At 44.0% G+C, this 22,565-nt stretch overlaps 1 protein-coding gene across 6 annotated transcripts in view; it reads right to left on the bottom strand.

Annotated features, from left to right (window-relative positions):
• Positions 1-19,988, bottom strand: part of COX18 (cytochrome c oxidase assembly factor COX18) — a 64,647-nt gene extending 44,659 nt beyond the window's left edge. The window contains exons 1-2 of one of the 6 annotated variants that reach the window (XM_073590449.1): positions 19,889-19,988; positions 18,604-18,694 (exon numbers count right to left, since the gene is read on the bottom strand). Coding sequence is in view for 2 of the 6 variants with exons in the window: in XM_073590454.1 (XP_073446555.1) it covers positions 9,232-9,545 (314 nt within the window). In the remaining 4 variants the exon portion in view is untranslated. Of the gene's footprint in view, positions 1-9,231; positions 9,612-9,656; positions 9,836-18,603; positions 18,695-19,888 lie in introns of those variants that run through there. The other 5 variants (XM_073590463.1, XM_073590472.1, XM_073590479.1 and 2 more) reach the window with 5 other exon arrangements.
• Between the last annotated feature and the right edge of the window lie 2,577 nt (positions 19,989-22,565).

Here is a 22,565-nt window from a genome sequence, read left to right as displayed (position 1 = left end):
TATCCAAATTAATTGTTTACAAGGCAAGACATTTCCTCTTAAAAGGGAACTCTACATGAAAGAGGCTGTCTGATACTAAAAATGACAACGTGTAGCTAAACTTTAGTGCATTACCTTATATATTGTGTAGGCCCTTAATGTAGGTCAGTGAAGTTTAGAGTCCTGACACTCCCACTGACTGCTAAAAAGACGGCTCAGAAGTGCACAGCTCAGAAGGCAGAAGTGCTCACCTGAGCGTCTACATAGTGGCATATGGTCGCAATCGGCAGTCTATTAGTCTGTACTCTGCTCTATGCACACTCAGGCAGAAGGTGAGAACTTCTGCCTTCAGAACTCTGCACTTCAATCAGAAGAGGACTCAGGACATGTTCCTCAATCAATCTGCAGAGAATATAAGGGCTTACACAATACAAACTAATGCAATGAAGTTTAGTTACACCTTAACCCTAATATCCCATCCAAGCATTTTTCAAATTTGCATCAATTAAAAAAGTACCTTTTTGTCGATATTCATTCTGGTCACAAGATGTCATGCTCTCAGAACTGTTTGAAATTGTGCAAAGTATGATGGGACATTCGAATGGAACAACATCAGCAGTAGAGGGCATCCGAGAGAAGAACAAGACTTGACCAAGATCAATATTAGCAGAAGAGTACATTTAATTTGAATAAATGTAGATGAAGAAATACTCATCTACTCAAAATGGCATTTTAAGAATAACATTTTTAGTATCAGACGACTCCTTTAAAACTTGGGCTAAAAAGGAGACATTTACTTTCTTGTGAGTGATGGTAAATTTGATGTACCTCAAAGAAGAACAATATTGCATGCAGTTTTGTGATAATCACACACAATATCAGGCTTTTTTAGACAGTCAGAACATTGAAAATTTGTGATCACTAATCAGTAATACTGGCCTACAACTAAATGTGGTCATGTCGCTCCAGTCTAAAATACCCCAAGCTCAAAAGCAGAATTATACTCCGTGAAGGCTGAGAAAGGTTATCCTGATTGGCATGAGGTCCACAACGCTGGAGAATCACTAGTAGGGGACAATCATTTATTACCAAGAAAGGGAGTATAGAGGAGGCATGTGTTGCGTATAAATGCACAATGCCAGGAATAGATCCAGGAGAAACAGCCTGACCAAGCACCAATTTCATGCACCCGTCCTTGGATTCTCAGTGATGCCCACTGTTGAGCAGATCTGCACAATAATAGATTAGCCCACAAAAGAAAAAAAAACAGAACAAGCTACAGGATAGATGGGGTTCCAGCTGATTACTAAAACAGGGGTCCTGAGTTCCCATTCTGGAGGTTCTTCAATGGAGTGGAGGCATCACACATGCACGTGGAACTAACAGAGATAGCTCAGCTTGGCTATGAAAAGGTTCTAACTCATGTGAATGGATCTAAAAGTAGACCAACACAAATATTAAATGTAAACGCTGGACAAATCCATACCTATGTGTGCTGGTGGAGATGCCTGGACGTCCTTCTGCCCCGACGCGCGTTTCGCACTGCTTCCTCGGGAAAACCTTTTCATAGGGTAATTTTCAGGCTTTAAACATATGTTGGGCATTTGTCTTTTACATTTAGACATAGGTACACCCATTTTTGGATATATTTCTTACTATGATATATTGCTGCAACGTTTTTATTTACTAACTATGTTATTACCCTTGCCATGTGACTCATTTATATTAGTAGATGCAAAGGTTATAAATACTATTGCATCATTTTATGGTGTAATGCTGTGAGGTGAGATTCCATGGACGTATAGTCCTTCATTTGTATTTTCCAGCATTTTTTCTTGTGTACTTTGTCTTTATGTTTCAATAAAGTATATTTTTATAAAGTATACACCATTGTGTGGTATCAATTTTGTATTATGTTGCTACCACAAAAGTTGTGATGATCCTAAAGTTGGTGTTAACTGGTCGACTTACTTGGGTATGTATACAGCGATTTCTTAAATTCAACCCACAAGTGGTCGAATGGGTTGAGGTCTGGGGAAAGTGAGGGCCAATCCAGCATCTCTACTTCATTGTTATTGAACCATTTGTTCGTTGTCCTTTTCATACCCATAGTACTCAAGTGTACGAAATAACTCATCATGTGGGATACTCACATATAACTCAGCATTGAGATCACCATCGTTCCTTGTCAAGGATCCAAAGTTTTGGCTGTGAAACAACCCAATATCATCAGACTTCCTCTACTGAACTTGACAATTTCTTCAATTTCTCGATCCATTAGCCCCTTTCCCATACTTGTTTTTTGCATATCCATTGGAACCCATCCAAGTCTAGTCTATTGACTTTGCTCTCATCGCTCCAAATCTTCTACAATCCACTTCTTGTACTTTCTTGCAAACTCAAGCAAATGCTTCTTAAGATTATACTGAAGTCGAAGCTTAGTCACCTTTTTTATGGCCGCCATTCCATACTTGTGTAATGTGCGTCACACGGTGCTTGCACAGACGTCAGTGATCTCACTATTAGGAAGCATAAGAGCCACCTCCACTGCTGTGTTTGTCACGCCAGAACTGAGGACGGCATGACACACACACAATGGGATGGAAATGAGGAGAGTAAGGCCCTACCGATAGAGAATGAGGAATGGACACCTCCTGAGCTCCAACCTGTGCCTGTCTCTGCACTCCCCAAATGCCCTAAGCGGGTCCTTCCCCCTGCCGTCGTCACAATCCTCATCCCTCGTTGTCATTTTGCACTACCCTGGCTAGTGCTCTGGCCGGCAAGGGTGCTAGCATCACCACTGCAGATGGTACAACACAAGGGACATTGACCAACATGAGAGAGACAAGGTAAAAACACTACACTTAGCTTCCAGACTCAGCTGCCAAGCTCCACACCGCAGAGGACACAGAAACAAGACTCCAAACTCCAGAAGTAGCTGACACCAGAGAGCTGCAAATGGAAGGCTGGTCTCTATAGAATAACTCTATTGCCAAAAGTCAGCTGATGCATCAGGTGACCATTTGAAGGATGGTGGGAGTGGTCACCACCCACATCAGCTGACCTAGCAACTCTGCAGTTGCAGCAAGGGAAACTGACATTAACCCCCGCTGGTTTGAAAGGAAAAAAGCTACATTTAAATCATAGTGGAACCACAGCTGTCACGAATCCAAAAATGGATCGTGACACTACCCCCCCTTCAATGAGGGGCATTTGGACCCTTAACATAACACATGACCTCACCGCAAACGACGTATGGTGAGGTCGACTTGATCCACTAAGATTTACCTCTGCAGTCACTTGATCGTCAGGTTTATGTCAAACACAGCCCAATGGAGATGGCAATAACGTAGATTCCAGAGATGCAACAAGTCTCCAGAGCACCGACCTGAGGAATACGTTGTGGACGTGCATTACTGGGGGTAACTCCAGCTGAAAAGTCCCCGGGCTGAGGATGGCCGACACCCCATACGGCCCGATCACCCTAGGACTCCAGGTCCCTGATGACTACTTCCACCTGACGTTTTAGTGGACAACCACACGTACTCATTCACACACAGGTCCAGACCTGAATGTTTATTTTCATGCATGCGTTTGCCGAATGATGGTGAACGCTTCGAGGAACCAACAACAGAGGCATCCCCCTGTGTCACCAAACTCATACCCTCACTACATACAGAGGAAATCATCACCCTCCCCTGGATCCCTCCTCCGCAACATGGCGGCGGCCAGCAAGGGCTGTGCGGGGGGGCCCCGGGCTGCGAAGAAATGCCGGCGGAGCCGCCGCCCCTGCACCGGAGCACAGCCCGCTGCCACCACCGCACCGCAGAGCGCCGCCCGCTGCCACCAGCGCAGAGCCCACCTGCCCCAGCACAGCTGCCACAGCCCCAGCACAGCTGCACCTACCCCAGCCCACCTGCCCCAGCACAGCGCCGCCACCGCACAAGCCTGGACCACTGAGTGACCCCTGTGTCTACTTCTCCACCTGTTCCGGATCCCTTCCCAGGTAAGCTGAATTCGGACTGTAAGACGGACCCCCATTTGACACATTATTTTTTTTTCCCCTATTTTCCTTCTGAAAATTGGGGTGAGTCTTATGGTCCGGTGCGTCTTATAGTCCGAAAAACATGGTACATACCCTGGTTGTCTCCTTCCATACGACCAGGGGAACGTGGCTTTTGTGATGAGGAACATACTTTGGCGTGAGCAGGGCAGACACTGATGAAATGATCCATAAGATCACAGTAGAAACATGCACCCGTCCCACGGCAAACCGCAGGCAGCCTAGTTTGAGAGGAGACTCTTCCCACCTACATGGGTTCATCCGTCTGCACCAGTGTGTTCACCTCCCTAGAAAGAACAACAGGGAGTTGATTCGGTGTATGCCCCTGAGGCATCTATCTATCTGTATAGCATGGGCCATGGCTGCCTCCAACGACCCAGGAGTAGCATACTGCACCATAGTATCCTGAAGCCTAGCTGCCAGACCCTGACGAAAATGGCTCCCAAGAGCCAGGTCATTCCACTGTGTGTCAGTGGCCCATGTCCGAAACTCTGAGCAGTACTCCTCAGCTGGCCGACCCCCCCCCCCCCCCGCTTGATCCTACGTAGTCGAGACTCAGCCAGGGAGACTCCATCAAGATCCCCATACAACAGCACCAATGCAGCAAAAACTGGTCCTTCGACCACAAAGATGGTGAATCGGTCAGCAGGGAGAAGGCCCAGGATTGGAAATCATCCTTGAGAAGGGAGGAAGGGAGACAATAATCTCCACACGCTGTTCCTCACTCCCTGAAGAATGAGGGCAAAGCCTGAAATACAACTTACAGGCTTCTTTAAATACAATAAACTTATCTCTCCCTCCAGAGAACCTGTCAGGGAGAGATATTTTGGGTTCCAGTTGAGCCTGGACATGAGCCGAGACCAAGAACCTCGACACCTGCTGAAGCTGCTGCACCACCTGACACTGCAGCTCCTTAACCTCATCCATGAGGGTCAGGATCAGGTGAGCAATAGCCTATGCTTGAGCCATAGGTACACTGGAAAAAAGTTATGGTTGGTGATAATATCATGATCCCACCAGGGGGTCGGTCAGCGGATGGCATGACACAAAAACCGGGATGGAACTGGGGAGAGGAAGGCCCAAACGATAGGAAATGAGGGGTGGACACCTCCTGAGCTCCAACCTGAGCCTGTTCCTTCAATCCCCTAATGCCCTAAGCGCGGGTCCTTCCCACCGCTGTCACAAATCTTGCCCTTCGCTGTCACCACGCACTGCCCTGGCTAGAGCACTGGCCGGCAAGGATGCTAGCTACACCAATGAAGATGTTAAAACGCAGGAGACAGTGACCAACAAGAGACAGACAAGGTAAGAACACCACACTTAGCTTCCAGACTCAGCTGCCAAGCTCCACACCACAGAGGACACAGAAACAGGACTCCAAACTCCAGAAGTAGCTGAAACCAGAAAGCTGCAAGTGCAAGGCTGGTCTCCATATAATAACACTATCACCAACAGTCAGCTAATGCATCAGGTGGCCATTTAACTTGAGAATCAACCTTATAACACACTGAGCTATTAGGAAATGTGACAAGTTTTATTTTGTAGTTTACCGGAAGAAAAAAAAATGTCCACCGCCAGGAGCAAAACAGTAACAATGCAGTGACATAACAAAAATCTGCATAACTAATCATATGATAAATCACTGCAAGTCAAATTTATGTATGAGATAGACAAGATGATTGTCTATAAAATGATAGTAGTCTCACATTCGAAGCAGTAGTGGATGGTGAGATATGGAGGCTGAAAGTCAAAAGTTAAAATCATTGCTACCTTTGTCATGATCCAGACCAGGTTTTGAGTCCTGTCTTCCTTTTATTCCGGTCTGGTCATGCCAGGGGTTAACTTTCTCAGCCTCAGTCTGGCCTCAGGTTTGCTATTTATCTCCACTGTGTACTGCAGACCATGTTAGTTTTAGTTTCTGCCTACGGCGTTTGTAGCTGACTCCGTTTGCCCTGATTTGTCCTGCTGCTTGCTTACTGAACCCGTGTTTGTTTATCCCCTCTTCCCTTCCCAACTCTGTGTTCCCCTTTCGTGTATTGACTCCCTAGTTTTGATTTGGATTCGACCCTGACCTGTTGTTTTGTCTCTTGTCTTTGGCATATCTGTTCCTGACTGGTACTGACCAACTTGGCTTGTTGTTGACTGTGTTTGCTTATTCTTTTTGTACTGCGCTACAGTCTTATATCAACCCAGTTTGTTTTGAGTATTCTGCTGCCAAATGGTGGTAGCCTCAGTGCTGAATTGCAGGTCTGGTTTTGCTGTTTGCAGAAACACAGCAAAAAGGCAGAGATGCTTCCCTGTCCAGGCCTCCAAACAAATGCACTATCAGGATGCAGTGGACCCATATAGTTAAAATGGGGGCAACACAGGTGCAAGAATACCGAAGAGGCAACTGCTCATATCCTACCAATCCATGGAAGGGGCGGTTGCTTAGTATATTAATGCACAATGAAGACTTGTATGCAGCGTTATTCCCACTATGGCAATGCACAGCATCCAGGTTAACAGCCTATTATTTACGCCATTCTATTAGATCAGGCGTGCTGCCCAGAGCTATCAAAATGCATGTCATGTGAATAGACACCATAGTTTACAAGACCACTCTTTGCTGTATTTTTGAATTTTTTGAGGATTTTCAAGTCCTCTTTTTGTGCTATTGCTGTTTAGTGTGGGGATCCGTGACGAGGGTTACGAGCTTACGTGTTTTGGCCAAAATATCAACTAATACCTCACATTTTTTTATGTGTTTTTTGCACTTCATTTTTCCTGGTGCAGTTGGGCCCATTTGGTCTTGTAAACTCCTTCCCTTCCGAGCCCTGTCATGCACCCAAATAGTGGTTTTCCCCCACATATGGGGTATTGGCATGCTCAGGAGAAATTGCACAAGTTTTTTTCATGTTACCTTTGTAAATAAAAAAAAAATTGGGTCTAAAGTAAGGCTGTGTGCCCACGATGCGATTTTTAAGCGTTTTTGCCGCGATTTTCGGCGCGAAAACGCTGTGAAAACGTTTAAAAATCTTGTACAGAACGCACCCCATGCATTCCTATGGCATTCCGCACATGCTGTGCTAATGCTACGCTTTTTTCCGTGGCGGAATCGCATAGTGGAAAAAATTGCAGCATGCTCATTCTTTTGTGCGGAATCGCAAAGAATTGCCGCGATTCCGCACCCATAGGAATGCATGAGAATCGCTTACTTCCCGCATGTGGCTATGCCCACCATGCGGGAAGTTAAGCGTCTCGTGCGGTTGGTACCCACGGTGTGGAGGAGAGGAGACTGTCCTCCAGGCCCTGGGTACCATACCCCTGTAAAAAAAAAGAATAGAAAATATAAAATCGGGGTATATTTACCTTCCGAAGTCCCGCGCTGCATTCCAGGGCCTCAGCGTTCCCAGTAATGCCTTGCGGCAAGGTCCTGAGATGATGTGGTCTCGCGAGATCGCTATAGCAACGTGAGACCAACATCATCACAGGTCTCGCAAGGCATCGCTGGGAACGGGAGCGTCGCTGAGACTGCGTGGGACGTCGGAAGGTAAATATACCCCGATTTTTTATTTTTTACATCCTATCTTTTACTATTGATGCGCATAGGCGGCCTCAATAGTAAAAACCTGGTCACACTTGTCAAACACTATGTTAGACGAGTGTGACCAACCTGTCAATCACTTTCCAAGCGATGCTTCAAATCGCTTGGAAAGTGCTTGAATATCGCACGCGAAAATCGCTGAAAAATCGCGAACATAATCGCGGTAAAATCGCGCGATTTCTGGGAAGGAGTCCGGTTTTCAGTGTCCGGATTAAAACGCTACGTGGGCACATAGCCTAATGTTTTCGTGAAAAAAATTAACTGTTCATTTTTTTAGTTCCACATTCTAAAAATTCCTGTGAAGCACCTGAAGTGTTAATAAATGTCTTAAATGTGGTTTTGAGCACCTTGAGGAGTGCAGTTTAGAATGGTGTCACTTTTGGGTATTTTCTATCATATACTGTAGACCCCTCAAAGTGACTTCAAATGTGATGTGGTCCCTAAAAATAAAATGGTATTGTAAAAATGAGAAATCGCTGGTCAACTCTTAGGCTATGTGCACACGTTGCGGAATTCCCGCGATAAAACAGCAATTTGCAAGCGTAATTAGCTTGCAGAATGCTAGCGTTTTCCAAGCGATCTATAGCATCGCTTGGAGAACTGATTGACAGGTTGGTCACACTCGTCAAACACTATGACCAACTTTTTACTATTGAGGCTGCCTATGCAGCGTCAGCAGTAAAAAGGTCTAATGTTAAAAATAAAAAATCAGGTTATATTCACCTACCGGCGTCCCGCGCAGCGTCCGCAGGCCTCAGCGATGCTTCCGTTCCCAGTAATGCCTTGCGAGACCTTTGATGACGTTGCAGTCTCGCGATAATGTAGCGATCTCACGAGGAATAGGGACCGCTACAGTAATCGCGAGACCGTGACGTCATCAAAGGTCTCGCAAGGCATTACTGGGAACGGAAGCATCGCTGAGGCCTGGGGACGCTGCACGGGACGCCGGAAGGTGAATATAACACCATTTTTTATTCTATTTTTTACAGGGATATGGTACCCACAGCCCGGAGAACAGTCTCCTCTCCTCCGGACCGTGGGTACCATCTGCAAATGTTCTGCTTACTTTTCGCTGGTGGGAAGTAAGCGGAACAATGCATTCCTATGGGTGCGGGATCGCCGCGATTCCGCAAAATTAATGAGCAAGCTGCGTATTTTTCCGCGATGCGTTTCCGGAAAAGTCCGCAGCATTAGCACAGCATTGCGGAATCCCATAGGAATGCACGGGATGCTGTATTTCTGTGTGTTCGCGGCAAAAAAAGCGCGGTAAAAACCGCTGCAAAAACAAGACGTATGAACGCAGCTTTAACCCTTATAAATTACTAACAAAAAAAATTATTTCCAATATTGTGCTGATGTAAAGTAAACATATGTGAAATGTTATTTATTAACTATTTTGTGTGATATGACTCTCTGAATTAAGGACATAAAAATTAAAAGTTTGAAAATTGCAGTTGTTCAAAATTTTCACCAGAATTGTTTTTTTCATAAATAAACACAAGTCGTATTGAATGAAATGTTACCACTAACATGAAGTACAATATGTCACGAGAAAACAATGTCGGAATCAACGGGATCCATGGAAGCGTTCCAGAGTTATTACCTCATAAAGGGACAGTGGTCAGAATTGTAAGAATCGGCACGGTCATGAGGCGGTGCCATAGATGCCGCTACCCCGGGGACAGGTGAGCACTGGATGCTTTGTGTGGGGGTTCTGCCGCTGTAGCTGCACAGAGCTGGGCTCCTATGGATGCCGCCGTTCCCCTGAACTATGTGACTGGGTACACATTGGGTAGAAATGACTCCTGGCCATATAGAACATGCACAAAATCTTATCATTAAAAGCAGAAATAATCTGAAACGATCTTGTGCACGTGGGTTCTGCCCAGTGGTGGCACCGAGATGAGGAGCTGGCATGCCGGGCAAACCTTACTAACCCTGGTGTGCCTGATGCCACTTTACCCCGTGACCCTGAGCTCTATGACTGAGCCCTGACCCGCCGCACAGTATGACACGCCCGTCACTTACTGGAGATACGTCCATTCAATCTGACCGCCACGTCTGCAGTACAACAATGCAGCCGGCAGATGGCGCCGTCTTGCAGACTCATCGGGCTGACCTCGCTTGCAATCAGTCCTGTGCGCTCGTCTAACTCTATGATCGCCCTCGCAGACGTCATTGTGCGACTTCCTGAGTGCAGGCGGCGCCTATCAGTGACGTCACCACTGAACTTCCCGTGATGGCGGCGCTCACGTTCTCGCTGTGTGAACAGTGGTTTTGTGTTATAGCTGTGCAGCGGCTAGCTGCCAACCTGCCCGCTCTCTCGCCCCTTTCTAGCGCTGCTGTGGGCTGTCTGCACCAGGCAGAGCTCATGGCATTGGTGTGGTAAGAGCGCTGTCAGCTCTGGGGACCCCCAACACGATTTCTGTCTAAGTGCAAAAGACCCCCTTGTGTTGAGTCTTGATTAACCACTTGATGACCAGTCCATTTTCACCCTTCCTGGCTGGGCACATTTTGCTCTATTTATTTTTTCGTGTTGCGCCTTTAACGGCTCTAAAAAAAAAAAATAACAATTTGCGCCACTTTTTTTGATGACACAACGGTCTCAGTTTTTATATTTTTTTTTTTGCTGATATCGGGAATGTAAAGAAAAAAATGTAAATATGTGTCTATTACATTACTTTTCATATATTTTTTTTCTTGAGATCACTAAAACATGTTAAATTGTATTCCTTTGTCAATAGAAATGTTTATATATTGTACGTTCTTTTCAGTGGGACCGAGGCTAGAACAACATTTCAGACTCCTCTTTTGGATGCTTTCGTTTTCTATTTGATCTGTGCTATTTTCTTCACATATTTTGCACATTGTGACTCCCATAAGGTCTTAACCCCTTCATGACCCAGCCTATTTTGACCTTAATGACCTGGCCATTTTTTGCAATTCTGACCAATGTCCCTTTATGAGGTAATAACTCAGGAACGCTTCAACGCATCCTAGCGATTCAGAGATTGTTTTTTCGTGACATATTGGGCTTCATGATAGTGGTATATTTAGGTCAATAATTTTTGCGTTTATTTGTGAAAAAAATGGAAATTTGGCAAAAATTTTGCAATTTTCAAATTTTGAATTTTTATTCTGTTAAACCAGAGAGTTATGTGACACAAAATAGTTAATAAATAACATTTCCCACATGTCTACTTTACATCAGCACAATTTTGGAAACAACATTTTTTTTCGTTAGGAAGTTATAAAGGTTAAAAGTTGACCAGCAATTTCTCATTTTTACAACAAAATTTACAAAACCATTTTTTTTTAGGGACCACATCATATTTGAAGTCACTTTGAGGGGTCTATATGGCAGAAAATACCCAAAAGTGTCACCATTCTAAAAACTGCACCCCTCAAGCTACTCAAAACTATATTCAAGAAGATTATTAACCCTTCAGGTGCTTCACAGGAACTAAAGCAACATGGAATGAAAAAATGGACATTTTAATTTTTCCAACCAAAATTTTATTTTAGCATCAGTTTTTTCATTTTCACATGGGTAACAGGATAAAATGTATCCTAAAATTTGTTGGGCAATTTCTCCTGAGTACACTGATACCTCATATGTGGTCATAAACCACTGTTTGGGCGCACGGCAGGGCTCAGAAGGCAAGGAGCGCCATTTTACTTTTTGAATGTAAAATATGCTTGAATGTTTAGCGGTTGCCATGTCTTGTTTTAAGAGTACCTGTGTGCCTAAACATTGGAGCTCCCCCACAAGTGAGCCCATTTTGGAAACTAGACCCTCCAAAGAACTTATCTAGATGCATAGTATGCACTTTGAACCCCCAGGTGCTTCACAAATTGATCTGTAAAAAAAAAAAAGTACTTTTTTTTTTTTCACAAAAATTTTATTTGGCCTCAGTTTTTTCATTTTCACATGGGCAACAGGATAAAATGGATCCTAAAATTTGTTGGGCAATTTCTCCTGAGTACATCAATATCTCATATGTGGTCATAAACCACTGTTTGGGCGCACCGCAAGGCCCGGAAGGGAAGGAGCGCCATGTGACTTTTTGATTGGAAAATTAGCTCCAATCGTTAGCGGACACCATGTCACATTTGGAGAGCCCCTGTGTGCCTAAACATTGGAGCTCCCCCACAAGTGACCCCATTTTGGAAACTAGACCCCCGAAGGAACTTATCTAGATGTGTGGTGAGCACTTTGAACCCCCAAGTGCTTCACAGAAGTTTATAACGCAGAGCAGTGAAAATAAAAAAATAATTTTTTTTCCTCAAAAATGATTTTTTAGCCCGCTATTTTTTATTTTCCCAAGGGTAACAGGATAAATTGGACCCCAAAAGTTGTCCAGTTTGTCCTGAGTACACTGGTACCCCATATGTGGGGGAAAACCACTGTTTGAGCGCACGGCATGACTCAGAAGGGAAGGAGCGTCATTTGACTTTTTGAATGGAAAATTAGCTCCAATCGTTAGCGGACACCATGTTGTGTTTGCAGAGCCCCTGTGTGCGTAAACTTTGGAGCTCCCCCACAAATGACCCCATTTTGGAAACTAGACCCCCTAAGGAACTTATCTAGATGCATAGTGAGCACTTTGAACCCCCAGGTGCTACACAGAAGTTTATAACGCAGAGCCGTTAAAATAAAAAAAAATTTTTCCCTCAAAAAATAAATTTTTAGCCTGCTATTTTTTATTTTCACAAAGGTAACAGGATAAATTGGACCCCAAAAGTTGTTGTCCAGCTTGTCCTGAGTACGCTGGTACCACATATGTGGGGGGGACCACTGTTTGGGCACACGTTGGGGCTCAGAAGGGAAGTAGTGACGATTTGAAATGCCGACTTGATGGAATGGTCTGTGGGTGTCATGTTATGTTTGCAGAGCCCCTGATGTACCTAAACAGTGGAAACCCCCCCCAAATGACCCCATTTTGGAAACTAGATCACCCAAGAAACTAATATAGATGTGTGGTGAGCACGTTGAACCCCCAAGTGCTTCACAGAAGTTTATAACGCAGAGCCGTGAAAATAAAAAAATATTTTTTTTTCCTCAAAAAATTATTTTTAGTCCACTATTTTTTATTTTCACAAGGGTAACAGGATAAATTGGACCCCAAAAGTTGTTGTCCAGTGTGTCCTGAGTACGCTGGTACCCCATAAGTGGGGGGGGACCACTGTTTGGGCACACGTTGGGGCTCGGAAGGGAAGTAGTGACGCTTTGAAATGAAGACTTGATGGAATGGTCTGTGGGCGTCATGCTACATTTGCAGAGCCCCTGATGTACCTAAACAGTGGAAACCCCCCACAAGTGACCCCATTTTGGAAACTATATCACCTAAGGAACTAATCTAGATGTGAGGTCAGCACTTTGAACCCCCAAGTGCTTCACAGAAGTTTATAACGCAGAGCTGTGAAAATAAAAAAATATTTTTTTTCCTCAAAAAGTGATTTTTAGCCCACTATTTTTTATTTTCACAAGGGTAACAGGATAAATTGGACCCCAAAAGTTGTTGTCCAGGTTGTCCTGAGTACGCTGGTACCCCATATATGGGGGGGGGACCACTGTTTGGGCACACGTTGGGGCTCGGAAGGGAAGTAGTGACGCTTTGAAATGCCGACTTGATGGAATGGTCTGTGGGCGTCATGTTACGTTTGCAGAGCCCCTGATGTACCTAAACAGTGGAAACCCCCCACAAGTGACCCCATTTTGGAAACTAGACCCCCCAAGGAACTTATCTAGATGTGTGGTGAGCACGTTGAACCCCCAAGTGCTTCACAGAAGTTTTTAACGCAGAACCGTGAAAATAAAAAAAATTTTTTTTCCACAAAAATAATTATTTTAGCCCCCATTTTTTTATTTTCCCAAGGGTAACAGGAGAAATTAGACCCCTAAAGTTGTTGTGCAATTTTTCCTGAGTACCCTGATACCCCATAAGTGGGGGTACACCACTGTTTGGGCACACGTCGGGGCTCGAAATGGAGGGAGCACCGTTTGACTTTTTGAACGCAAAATTGGCTGGAATAAATGGTGGCTCCATGTCGCGTTTGGAGAGCCCCTGATGTGCCTAAACAGTGGAAACCCCTCAATTGTATCTCCAACCCTAACGCCAACACACCCCTAACCCTAATCCCAACCCTAATCAAAACCCTAACCACAACCCTAATCCCAACACACCCCTAACGAAATCCCAACTCTAACCCTAACCACAAGCCTAACCGTAATCCCAACCCCAACCCTAATCCCAATTCCAACCCTAACCCTTAGTCCAACCCTAACCCCTAGTCCAACCCTAACCCTTAGTCCAACCCTAACCCTTAGTCCAACCCTAACCCTTAGTCCAACCCTAACCCTAGCCCTAACCCTAGCCCTGGACCTAACCCTAATGGAAAAAAAAAAAAAAAATATTTTATTATTTGTCCCTACCTATGGGGGTGATAAAGGGGGCGGTGATTTACTTTTTATTTATTTTGATCACTATGAAAGTTTATTATAGTGATCAAAATAAATGAATGAATCTGCAGCGTTGCAGATTCGATTCGGCGCACTGCGCATGCGCCCGCCATCTTGCAAGATGGCAGCGCCCATGACGCTGGACGGCAGGACACCGGGACGGATAGCGGGAGATCGGAGGCACAAAGGAGGGTGAGGGGGTGATCGGAGGGTGAGAGGGGATGATCGGAGGGCTGGGGGGGCGGAGAGAAGGCGGGGGGGCAGATCATGACGGCGGCTGCCGATCGGTGCCGTCAGAAGGTGGCGGCAGCCGATCGGTGCCGTCAGTCGGTGTGGGGGGGGTCGGGTCTCGGTGTCCAGCCATGTCCGATGCTATTTCAGCATCGGCCATGGCTGGATTGTAATATTTCACCAATTTTCATTGGTGAAATATTACAATCGCTCTGATTGGCAGTTTCACTTTTAACAGCCAATCAGAGCGATCGTAGGCACGTGGGGCTAAGCCACACCCCCAGGTGTTAACTCTGAAGGGTCCTTTGTGTGCGGGTCGGGTGACCTTTCAGTGACCCCGGTCACCCGACCCGCAGGGGGGCTATTTATAGCATGACCCCTACGTAGGCGTCATAGGTCATTTGGGCACTGCTTTTCATGACGCCTACGTAGGCGTCATAGGTCGTGAAGGGGTTAAAAGACATCTGAAGAGCATTTTTACATATTAATACATACTTTTTATTACTTATGTCAGTACAAGGGAAATTCAGCTTTCTGTCTGCATAGCAGAGCTGACAGGGTCTCCTAATATGCAGAAGCTCCTGTTTCATCCCTACACTCTGTACAGTCAGTACCTCGCAGTCTGAAAACACAAGCCCTGGTTCAGCACTGTGATAAGCCATAAACCTCTATATAAATCCAATGCCCTCCTACATGCGAACATATATAATCTGCTGAGTTCATATAGAGCTTCTGGGATCCAAGTTTACAAAAACAGTATCCAAATGTATTATTTACAAATAATATTACATACAATGGGATACCTAAATAGATAACCATCATCAACAAGTAGGAGGAAAACAGAAGCAGAAAAAACTATATACCTCACTCTTATATTGACATATTTATATAATGTATATACAGTCACAAGAATTATATATGGCTGATGCACTCAAAGTGTGCTGATAATATATATTCCTTTTTTATAACATTTAACACTTGTGTGTATTATATCAGAACTGATGGATGAAAACAAACTGAGGGCACTACGAATACGTGTAGAAATATATACGGGAGGCACTAGCCACTCACATAAAAAAGCACAAATGAACAAAAAAAACAAAGGAGTGTGTAAACTAAGGCAAGGATCATCTTTACACATGAAAAATACATAAGGTTTATTGAGATTCAAAAATACAAGGAAGACAAAAACACATTTTAAAAACAATAAAAAAGGCTAGGTGTAAATAACTGCAGGAGGACCATGTAGGGGCCAACCAGTTTCCTCCACTGTGTGCTTAAGATATTGCACTCACAAAAAAAATGTCCTGAAAAGGTAACTGTTCAAAGACAAAAATAGTCTAGACAGTACAGTTCATAAATAATAAACATGAACAGTAGAAGATGGGCAACTACTACATGGTCCAGTGTTGTTAGGCCCCCAAACAATAGTAACTCCTAGGAGGTTGAAAAATAGGATAGAGGCAAATTTTGTAGTATCCAAACAGTAAGGGATATGCAACAAAACAATAGAGGGACACAGGGGCCCAGGAAAGTAAAGCTGTGTAGGACCTGCTAGTAGAAATTTAAGATAGAAATCACCCGGTCACATTATGGTGTGTGGAGGAAAAGGAGCCCCACGCGTATTGCCACACGGCGTGGCTTCCTTGAGGAAAAGGGAGAAGAAAAAAAAAAAAAGGTGCCTCGTGGATTACCACTGGATGCTGCAAGAAATTAAGGCATTAGCTTGCCACACGGGACAGCCTGACAGCTAAAAAGGAAACGGGCAATTTTTTTGACCAAATCCACAATTCCATTGGCTGTGATACAATACCAAACTTGCACTGAATCTACACAAATATTTCAATTTTTGATTCATCAGTCGAGCAACTGGTGCCATTTTTCTGCACCCGTTTTGTTTTCAAGCACAGTTAAGTCACATGGCCTTGTCTCCATGTCAAAGCTTTTTGCATCAATTCTTTCATGCAGACCTCTTTTGGTCAGTCTTCTCCAAACAGTAGATGAGTGTAGCTGGGTACCACTAGTTGCTGCCAGTTCTGAGCTATTGGCACTACTAGACATTTAACAATTTTGAAGGGAAGAGAGATATTCTTTCATCCACTGCGCTAGGTTTCCTTGGCCAACTGCTACATCTATAGTTCTCAGGTTCGCCCACTTCTTGGCGTCCACAATGCAGAGAAATACAGGTACAACAGGTACTGCATCATGCAATACAATCAGGGAGGTGTCTGATTGCCTCCCCATTTATTCTGCAACAGGACAAGGACCCCAAACATTCAGCCAATGTTATAAACTGCTATCTTCAGGGTAACTAAGAACAAGGAGTCCTGGAAGTGATAGAATATGTCTTGGATTACATGAAGGGAAGCAAAGGATTTGCACAAGCCGAGTTCCATCAATAACTTGTCTACAAGTGTACCTAGAAGAATTGATGTTTTAATGCAATTTTGAGCGGCAACGCCAAATTTGGATGAAATTAAACTCTTGTTTTTTCAGTTTGCATTTTAACTGTCAAAACAAACTAAACAATTCTATTTTTGAAAACATACATTTTTTTTTTGCCACATTTGACTAAAAGTTTTGCACAGTACTGTACATAAAATCACTTCAAGGGAAGACTAGAGTACATTTGGGCAAAAATTTAGCAATTTTAAAAAAAAAGCCAAAACGCCGGCTACAATGACGAACAAAAAAAATTAGGCGAACATATAAAAGTAGACTTAAAAAAAAATGCAAGTTAAAAGAATACAGTGGAAATGAGAAAGAGTCGAAAAACACTAAAAACTAAGAAAAAAAAAAAGGTGCAGATGCAATAATAAATTGAGTCCATAGTCCCTGGCTAGTATTGCAAGGTATGTTTACTCTGAAATGCCGTAGTCTTTCAGTGTAGAACAAATCTGATTGCAATAATGCAGTCAAACCACAAGCAGTCATAATCTTCTGACAGGTTTTCATTGTGTTTGTGACACTGCGTCCTTGCTTTGATTTTTGATACTTAAAGGTTTGTCAAAGCCAAACACCATTATTGATAGTCATGGTCAGATTACACTAGTTTTTGATGTATTTCTGCATCGAAAACACACTAAAAACGCATGTACATTTTTTACCTATGAGTTTTCTATATCTCATGCAAGTTTATGGGAAAGATCTGCACATAAAACTCAAAAGTAGTACTCGCAAAAGAAAATGACATGTTGGGGATTTTAAAGGGAACCTGTCACCTCGTTTTTGAGCTATGAACTGCGGCCACTGCCTTTTGGGACTTATCAACAAGCATTCTATAATGCTGTAGATAAGCCCCTGATCTAACCTGGAACATAAGAAAAACAAGTTTTATGATACTCATCCGGGGGCGGTCCGATGCGCTCCGGTCTGATGGGCATCGCAGGTCCATGTCCGGCGCCAGGGCTGCCACTAGGAATTTCGGGGCCCCATACTGGCAACATTTTCGGGGCCCCCTTTAGACTCCGCCCAGGCTCCATCCAGCCCCGCCTCCACCACTCGAACTGTCCACAGTCCCACCGCTCTCTTGGATAAACTCCACTTCTCACCTATCACACATTAACAGTTCCCATCACCAGGTCACACATATAGCCAGCAGCTTTTGCTTTGGCCAAAAGATTGTTTTAAGTCGCCACCATAACAGGGTAGACACTTTTGGCCAGGCCCTACTCTACTGTAACCTATTAAATATTTGTTAAAATATGTAATACAATTTAGGTATATTTTTATTTATTTTTCAATTTTTTAAAATGACCAATAATATCACATACAAGGAACAAATACCGCTACACCATGTCCAGACCACATATTACCACCACATAGTGACCTATAATAAGACATACAAGGAACAAATACCGCCATACCATGACCAGACCACATATTACTACCATAGTGACCGAATAATATCACATACAACGAACAAATACCACCGCACCATGAACAGACCGCAAATTACCACCACAAAGTGACCAAATAATAGAATATACAAGGGACAAATACCACTGCACCACGCCCAGACCACATATTACCACCACATGGAGACTGAATACTACAATACTGACATTAATTAAAAAAACATAATACTATGACCATAAGAGACATTATACACACAAGATCTGTACTTAGTATGCAGTGTCTGTGTACAGGTAATATAGTGATCAATGACATTATACACAGGAGCTCTGTATATAATGTACAGGTAAACACAGTGATCACCGGTGACATTATACACAGGACCTCTGTACATAGTGTCAGTGTACAGGTAACACACTAACTCACCAGTGATGTCTCTAGGTGAAGTCCTTCATCTTTGTTTTTCATCTTTCATCCAGCACAGATCGCCATCACGTCTTCCAGCCAGGACTTGTCTCTGCAGGAAATAACACAGTTATCTAGAGCTCCGCTTGCAGAACACATTACTTATTTTTTCCCAACTTCTACATTACACCACATGAAGAAAAAAAGGCGACATAGTATCACTCTACACAGTAACAGGACCGCCCCCCCATTTACAACAGTATCCTCAAGAAAGTAAAATACATCACTGCAGTAATAATATCCCTTAATTAGCCCCTATGGTAATAATATCCCCCATCCTGACTCCCGTGTGTCTCATTTTTGGCTTCAGCCATATGTTCTCCCATCCCACCCTCATCAGTATCCATTCTGCCCCATATGATCTCCCCTCCTGACCAATCTGTCTAAATCGTATCCATCCTGCCCCATGACCCTGCTCCATCTATCTCAAATCATGCCCGGTGTCTCACATTCTGCCCCCTCCTGTGTCTCACTGTCACATTGTGCCCCCTCCTGTGTCTCACTGTCACATTGTGCCCCCTCCTGTGTCTCACTGTCACATTCTGCCCCCTCCTGTGTCTCACTGTCACATTCTGCCCCCTCCTGTCTCACTGTCACATTCTGCCCCCATGTCCAGCATTCTGCCCCAGTCTCTTGCATTCTACCCCCAGCGTCCACCATTCTGCCCGCAGCGTCCAACATTCTGCCCCAGCTCACAGCCTGCCCCCATGTCCAGCATTCTGCCCGCAGCGTCCAGCATTCTGCCTCAGTCTCCAGCATTCTGCCCCAGCTTCGAGCATTCTGCCCCATGTCCAGAATTCTGCCCCAGCGTCCAGCATTCTTCTGCCCCATGTCCAGCATTCTGCCCCGTCTCAGTCTGCCCTCATATCCAGCATTCTGCCCCCAGCGTCCAGCATTCTGCCCCCAGCATTCCTGCCCCATGTCCAGCATTCTGCCCCCAGCGTCCAGCATTCTGCCCCCCGCATTCTGCCCCCAGCGTCCAGCATTCTGCCCCCAGCATTCTGCCTCCAGAATTCTGCCCCCAGCGTCCAGCATTCTGCCCCAGCATCCAGCATTCTGCCCCCAGCGTCCAGCATTCTGCCCCCCGCATTCTGCCCCCAGCGTCCAGCATTCTGCCTCCAGAATTCTGCCCCCAGCGTCCAGCATTCTGCCCCCAGCGTCCAGCATTCTGCCCCCAGCATTCTGCCCCAGGCCCCCTGGATAGCCGCTCTCAAAAAAAAAAAAAAAAAAAAAAAATTCTTCTTACCTTGTTATCTGGCTGTGCTCCAGCGGCGAGGCTCCCTCCCTCTCCCAGTCCCACGTGGCACACTCACTGACTGAATGAGGAAGTGGAGGAGCAGAGCAGTGTGTGACGTCAGGTGAGGGCGGAGCTGTGGCTGGACCATTGTGCAGGGGGGGATTTCGGCGCTGGCTGGACCATGGTGTGGGGGGGGGCCTGCCCGAGGGGCCTGGGGGGGCCCGGCAGGCGCTGAGTCTGAATTTAAAATAAAGCTGCAGAAGCCTGTATAAAATGTATGGGGGCCCCAGCGCGGATCGGGCTGCCAGCATGGTCGGGCCCCCCTAATCACCGGGCCCCATACACATGTAAGGCCTGTCATGCCCTGATGGCGGCCCTGTCCGGCGCCTCCCATCTTCTTGCGATGGCGTCATCTTTCTTGCTTCTTGCCCTGGCTCCTGCGCAGGCTTACTGATCTGCCCTGTTGAGGGCAGAGCAAAGCACTGCAGTGCGCAGGTGCTGGGCCTCTCTGACCTTTCCCGACACCTGCGAACTGCACTACTATGGTAAAAAAAAAAAAAGCACATTGGGAATAAGATTTCTATGAATCCCATCCACTTTGCTGGAAATATACTGCATTTTTGACGCAGTGTAAGTATGTAGTGTCAAAAACTCAGCACAGATTTATCGTGGGCGCACAGTCTAAGCCTGGAGTCACACTAGCGTATTAAAAAAGTCGATCCGATGTTGACGATCCAGAAAAGTAGGATGAGTGTCGTGAGTACAATGCAATTTTTCTCAACTAGCAACCGTATGCAATGCGTTCTTAACAATCTTTTACATACTGTAATTCTTTATGTAATTCAAAGCATGTTTTCCAACTAATAAAGCAATCTTATATAAGAGATAGAATTGATAAATACAATAAATAGATGTCAGTGAGATACATAATTAGTGCCATATTGTACATGTATTTGGGTAACAAAACTGAAAAAAAACGGTGTGGTGTCCACTCTATTTTTAACTCCTCCGGGCAGCACGGTGGCTCAGTGGTTAGCACTACAGCTTTGCAGCGCAGGAGTCTTGGGTTCAAATCCCACCAAGGACATCAGCAAGGAGTTTGTATGTTTTTCCTGTGTTTGCCTGGGTACTCCGGTTTCTTCCCACACTCCAAAGACATACTGATAGGGAATTTAGATTGTGAGCCCCAATGGAGACAGCGCTGATAATGCATGTAAAGTCCTGCGGAATAAGATATCACTATATAAACAAAGCATAATAAATAACCCCTTAAACGACCTTGTGATTTTCAGTTTTTGGCTTTTTCATTTTTTGCTTCCCTTCTAACTTTAACTATTATTTTTCGGTCAATATGGCCACGTGAGGGCTTATTTTTTGAGGGGCAACTTGTACTTTTGAACAACCCCATTAATTTTGCCATATAGTGTACTGGAAAACAGGGAAAAAAAAAAAGAAAAAATTCCAAGTGAAGTTAAATTGTAAATAAAAGTGCAATTCCACAATTGTTTGTTTTTGTTTTACCATGTTCACTAAATGCTAAAACTGACCTGCCATGATGATTGTCCAGGTTATTATCAGTTCGCAGATACCAAATATGAATAGGTTATTTTTTAGTTAAGTTGTGAAAAAAAATCCAAAGTTTGTAAGAATAAAAAAATGGCTCCATTTTTCATGATCTTGGTCTGGGTGAAGGTTAATCTTTTGAGTGCCAAGATTAATTTTTTATTGATGCCATTTTGGGGTAGATATTTTGATCGCCTGTTATTGCATTATATTGCAATGTTGCAGTGACAACAAAAACTTAACTCTGGAGATTTTACTACTTTTCTCATTACGCCGTTTATTAAATTATTTTTATATTTTGAGTGGACATTTTTGAACTCAGCGATACCAAATGTGTATTTTTTTTTTATTTTGAATGAGGCAAAAGGGGGATGATTTGAACTTTTATTTTAGATTTTTTAAAACATTTTTTCCTGCTTTTTACTTGTTTAAATTGTTTCCTTAACCCCTTCACCCCCAAGGGTGGTTTGCACGTTCATGACCGGGCCAATTTTTACAATTCTGACCACTGTACCTTTATGAGGTCATAACTCTGGAACGCTTCAATGGATCCTGGTGATTCTGACATTGTTTTCTCATGACATATTGTACTTCATGTTAGTGGTAAAATTTCATTCAAATAACTTGCGTTTATTTGTGAGAAAAACGGAAATTTGGCGAAAATTTTGCAATTTTCCAACTTTGAATTTTTATGCCCTTAAATCACAGAGATATGGCACCAAAAAACTTGATAACTAACATTTCCCACATGTTTACTTTACATCAGCACAATTTTGGAACCAACATTTTTTTTTTGTTAGGAAGTTATAAGGGTTAAAAATTGACCAGCGATTTCTCATTTTTACAACACCATTTTATTTTTACGGACCACATCACATTTGAAGCCACTTTGAGGGGTCTATATGATAGAAAATACCCAAAAGTGACACCATTCTAAAAACTGCACCCCTTAAGGTGCTCAAAACCACATTCAAGAAGTTTATTAACCCTTTAGGTGCGTCACAGGAATTTTTTTGAATATTCAAAAAAAAAAAAAAAATGAACATTTAACTTCTTTTTCACAAAAAAAAATACTTCAGGTTCAATTTTTTTTATTTTACCAAGGGTAACAGGAGAAATTGGA

The sequence above is a fragment of the Dendrobates tinctorius genome, unplaced genomic scaffold (assembly GCF_039654945.1).
Source record: "Dendrobates tinctorius isolate UK_male_01 unplaced genomic scaffold, ASM3965494v1 ptg000011l, whole genome shotgun sequence".
NCBI classification, from domain to species: domain Eukaryota; kingdom Metazoa; phylum Chordata; class Amphibia; order Anura; family Dendrobatidae; genus Dendrobates; species Dendrobates tinctorius.
This window is presented reverse-complemented; position numbering and strand designations above follow the sequence as displayed.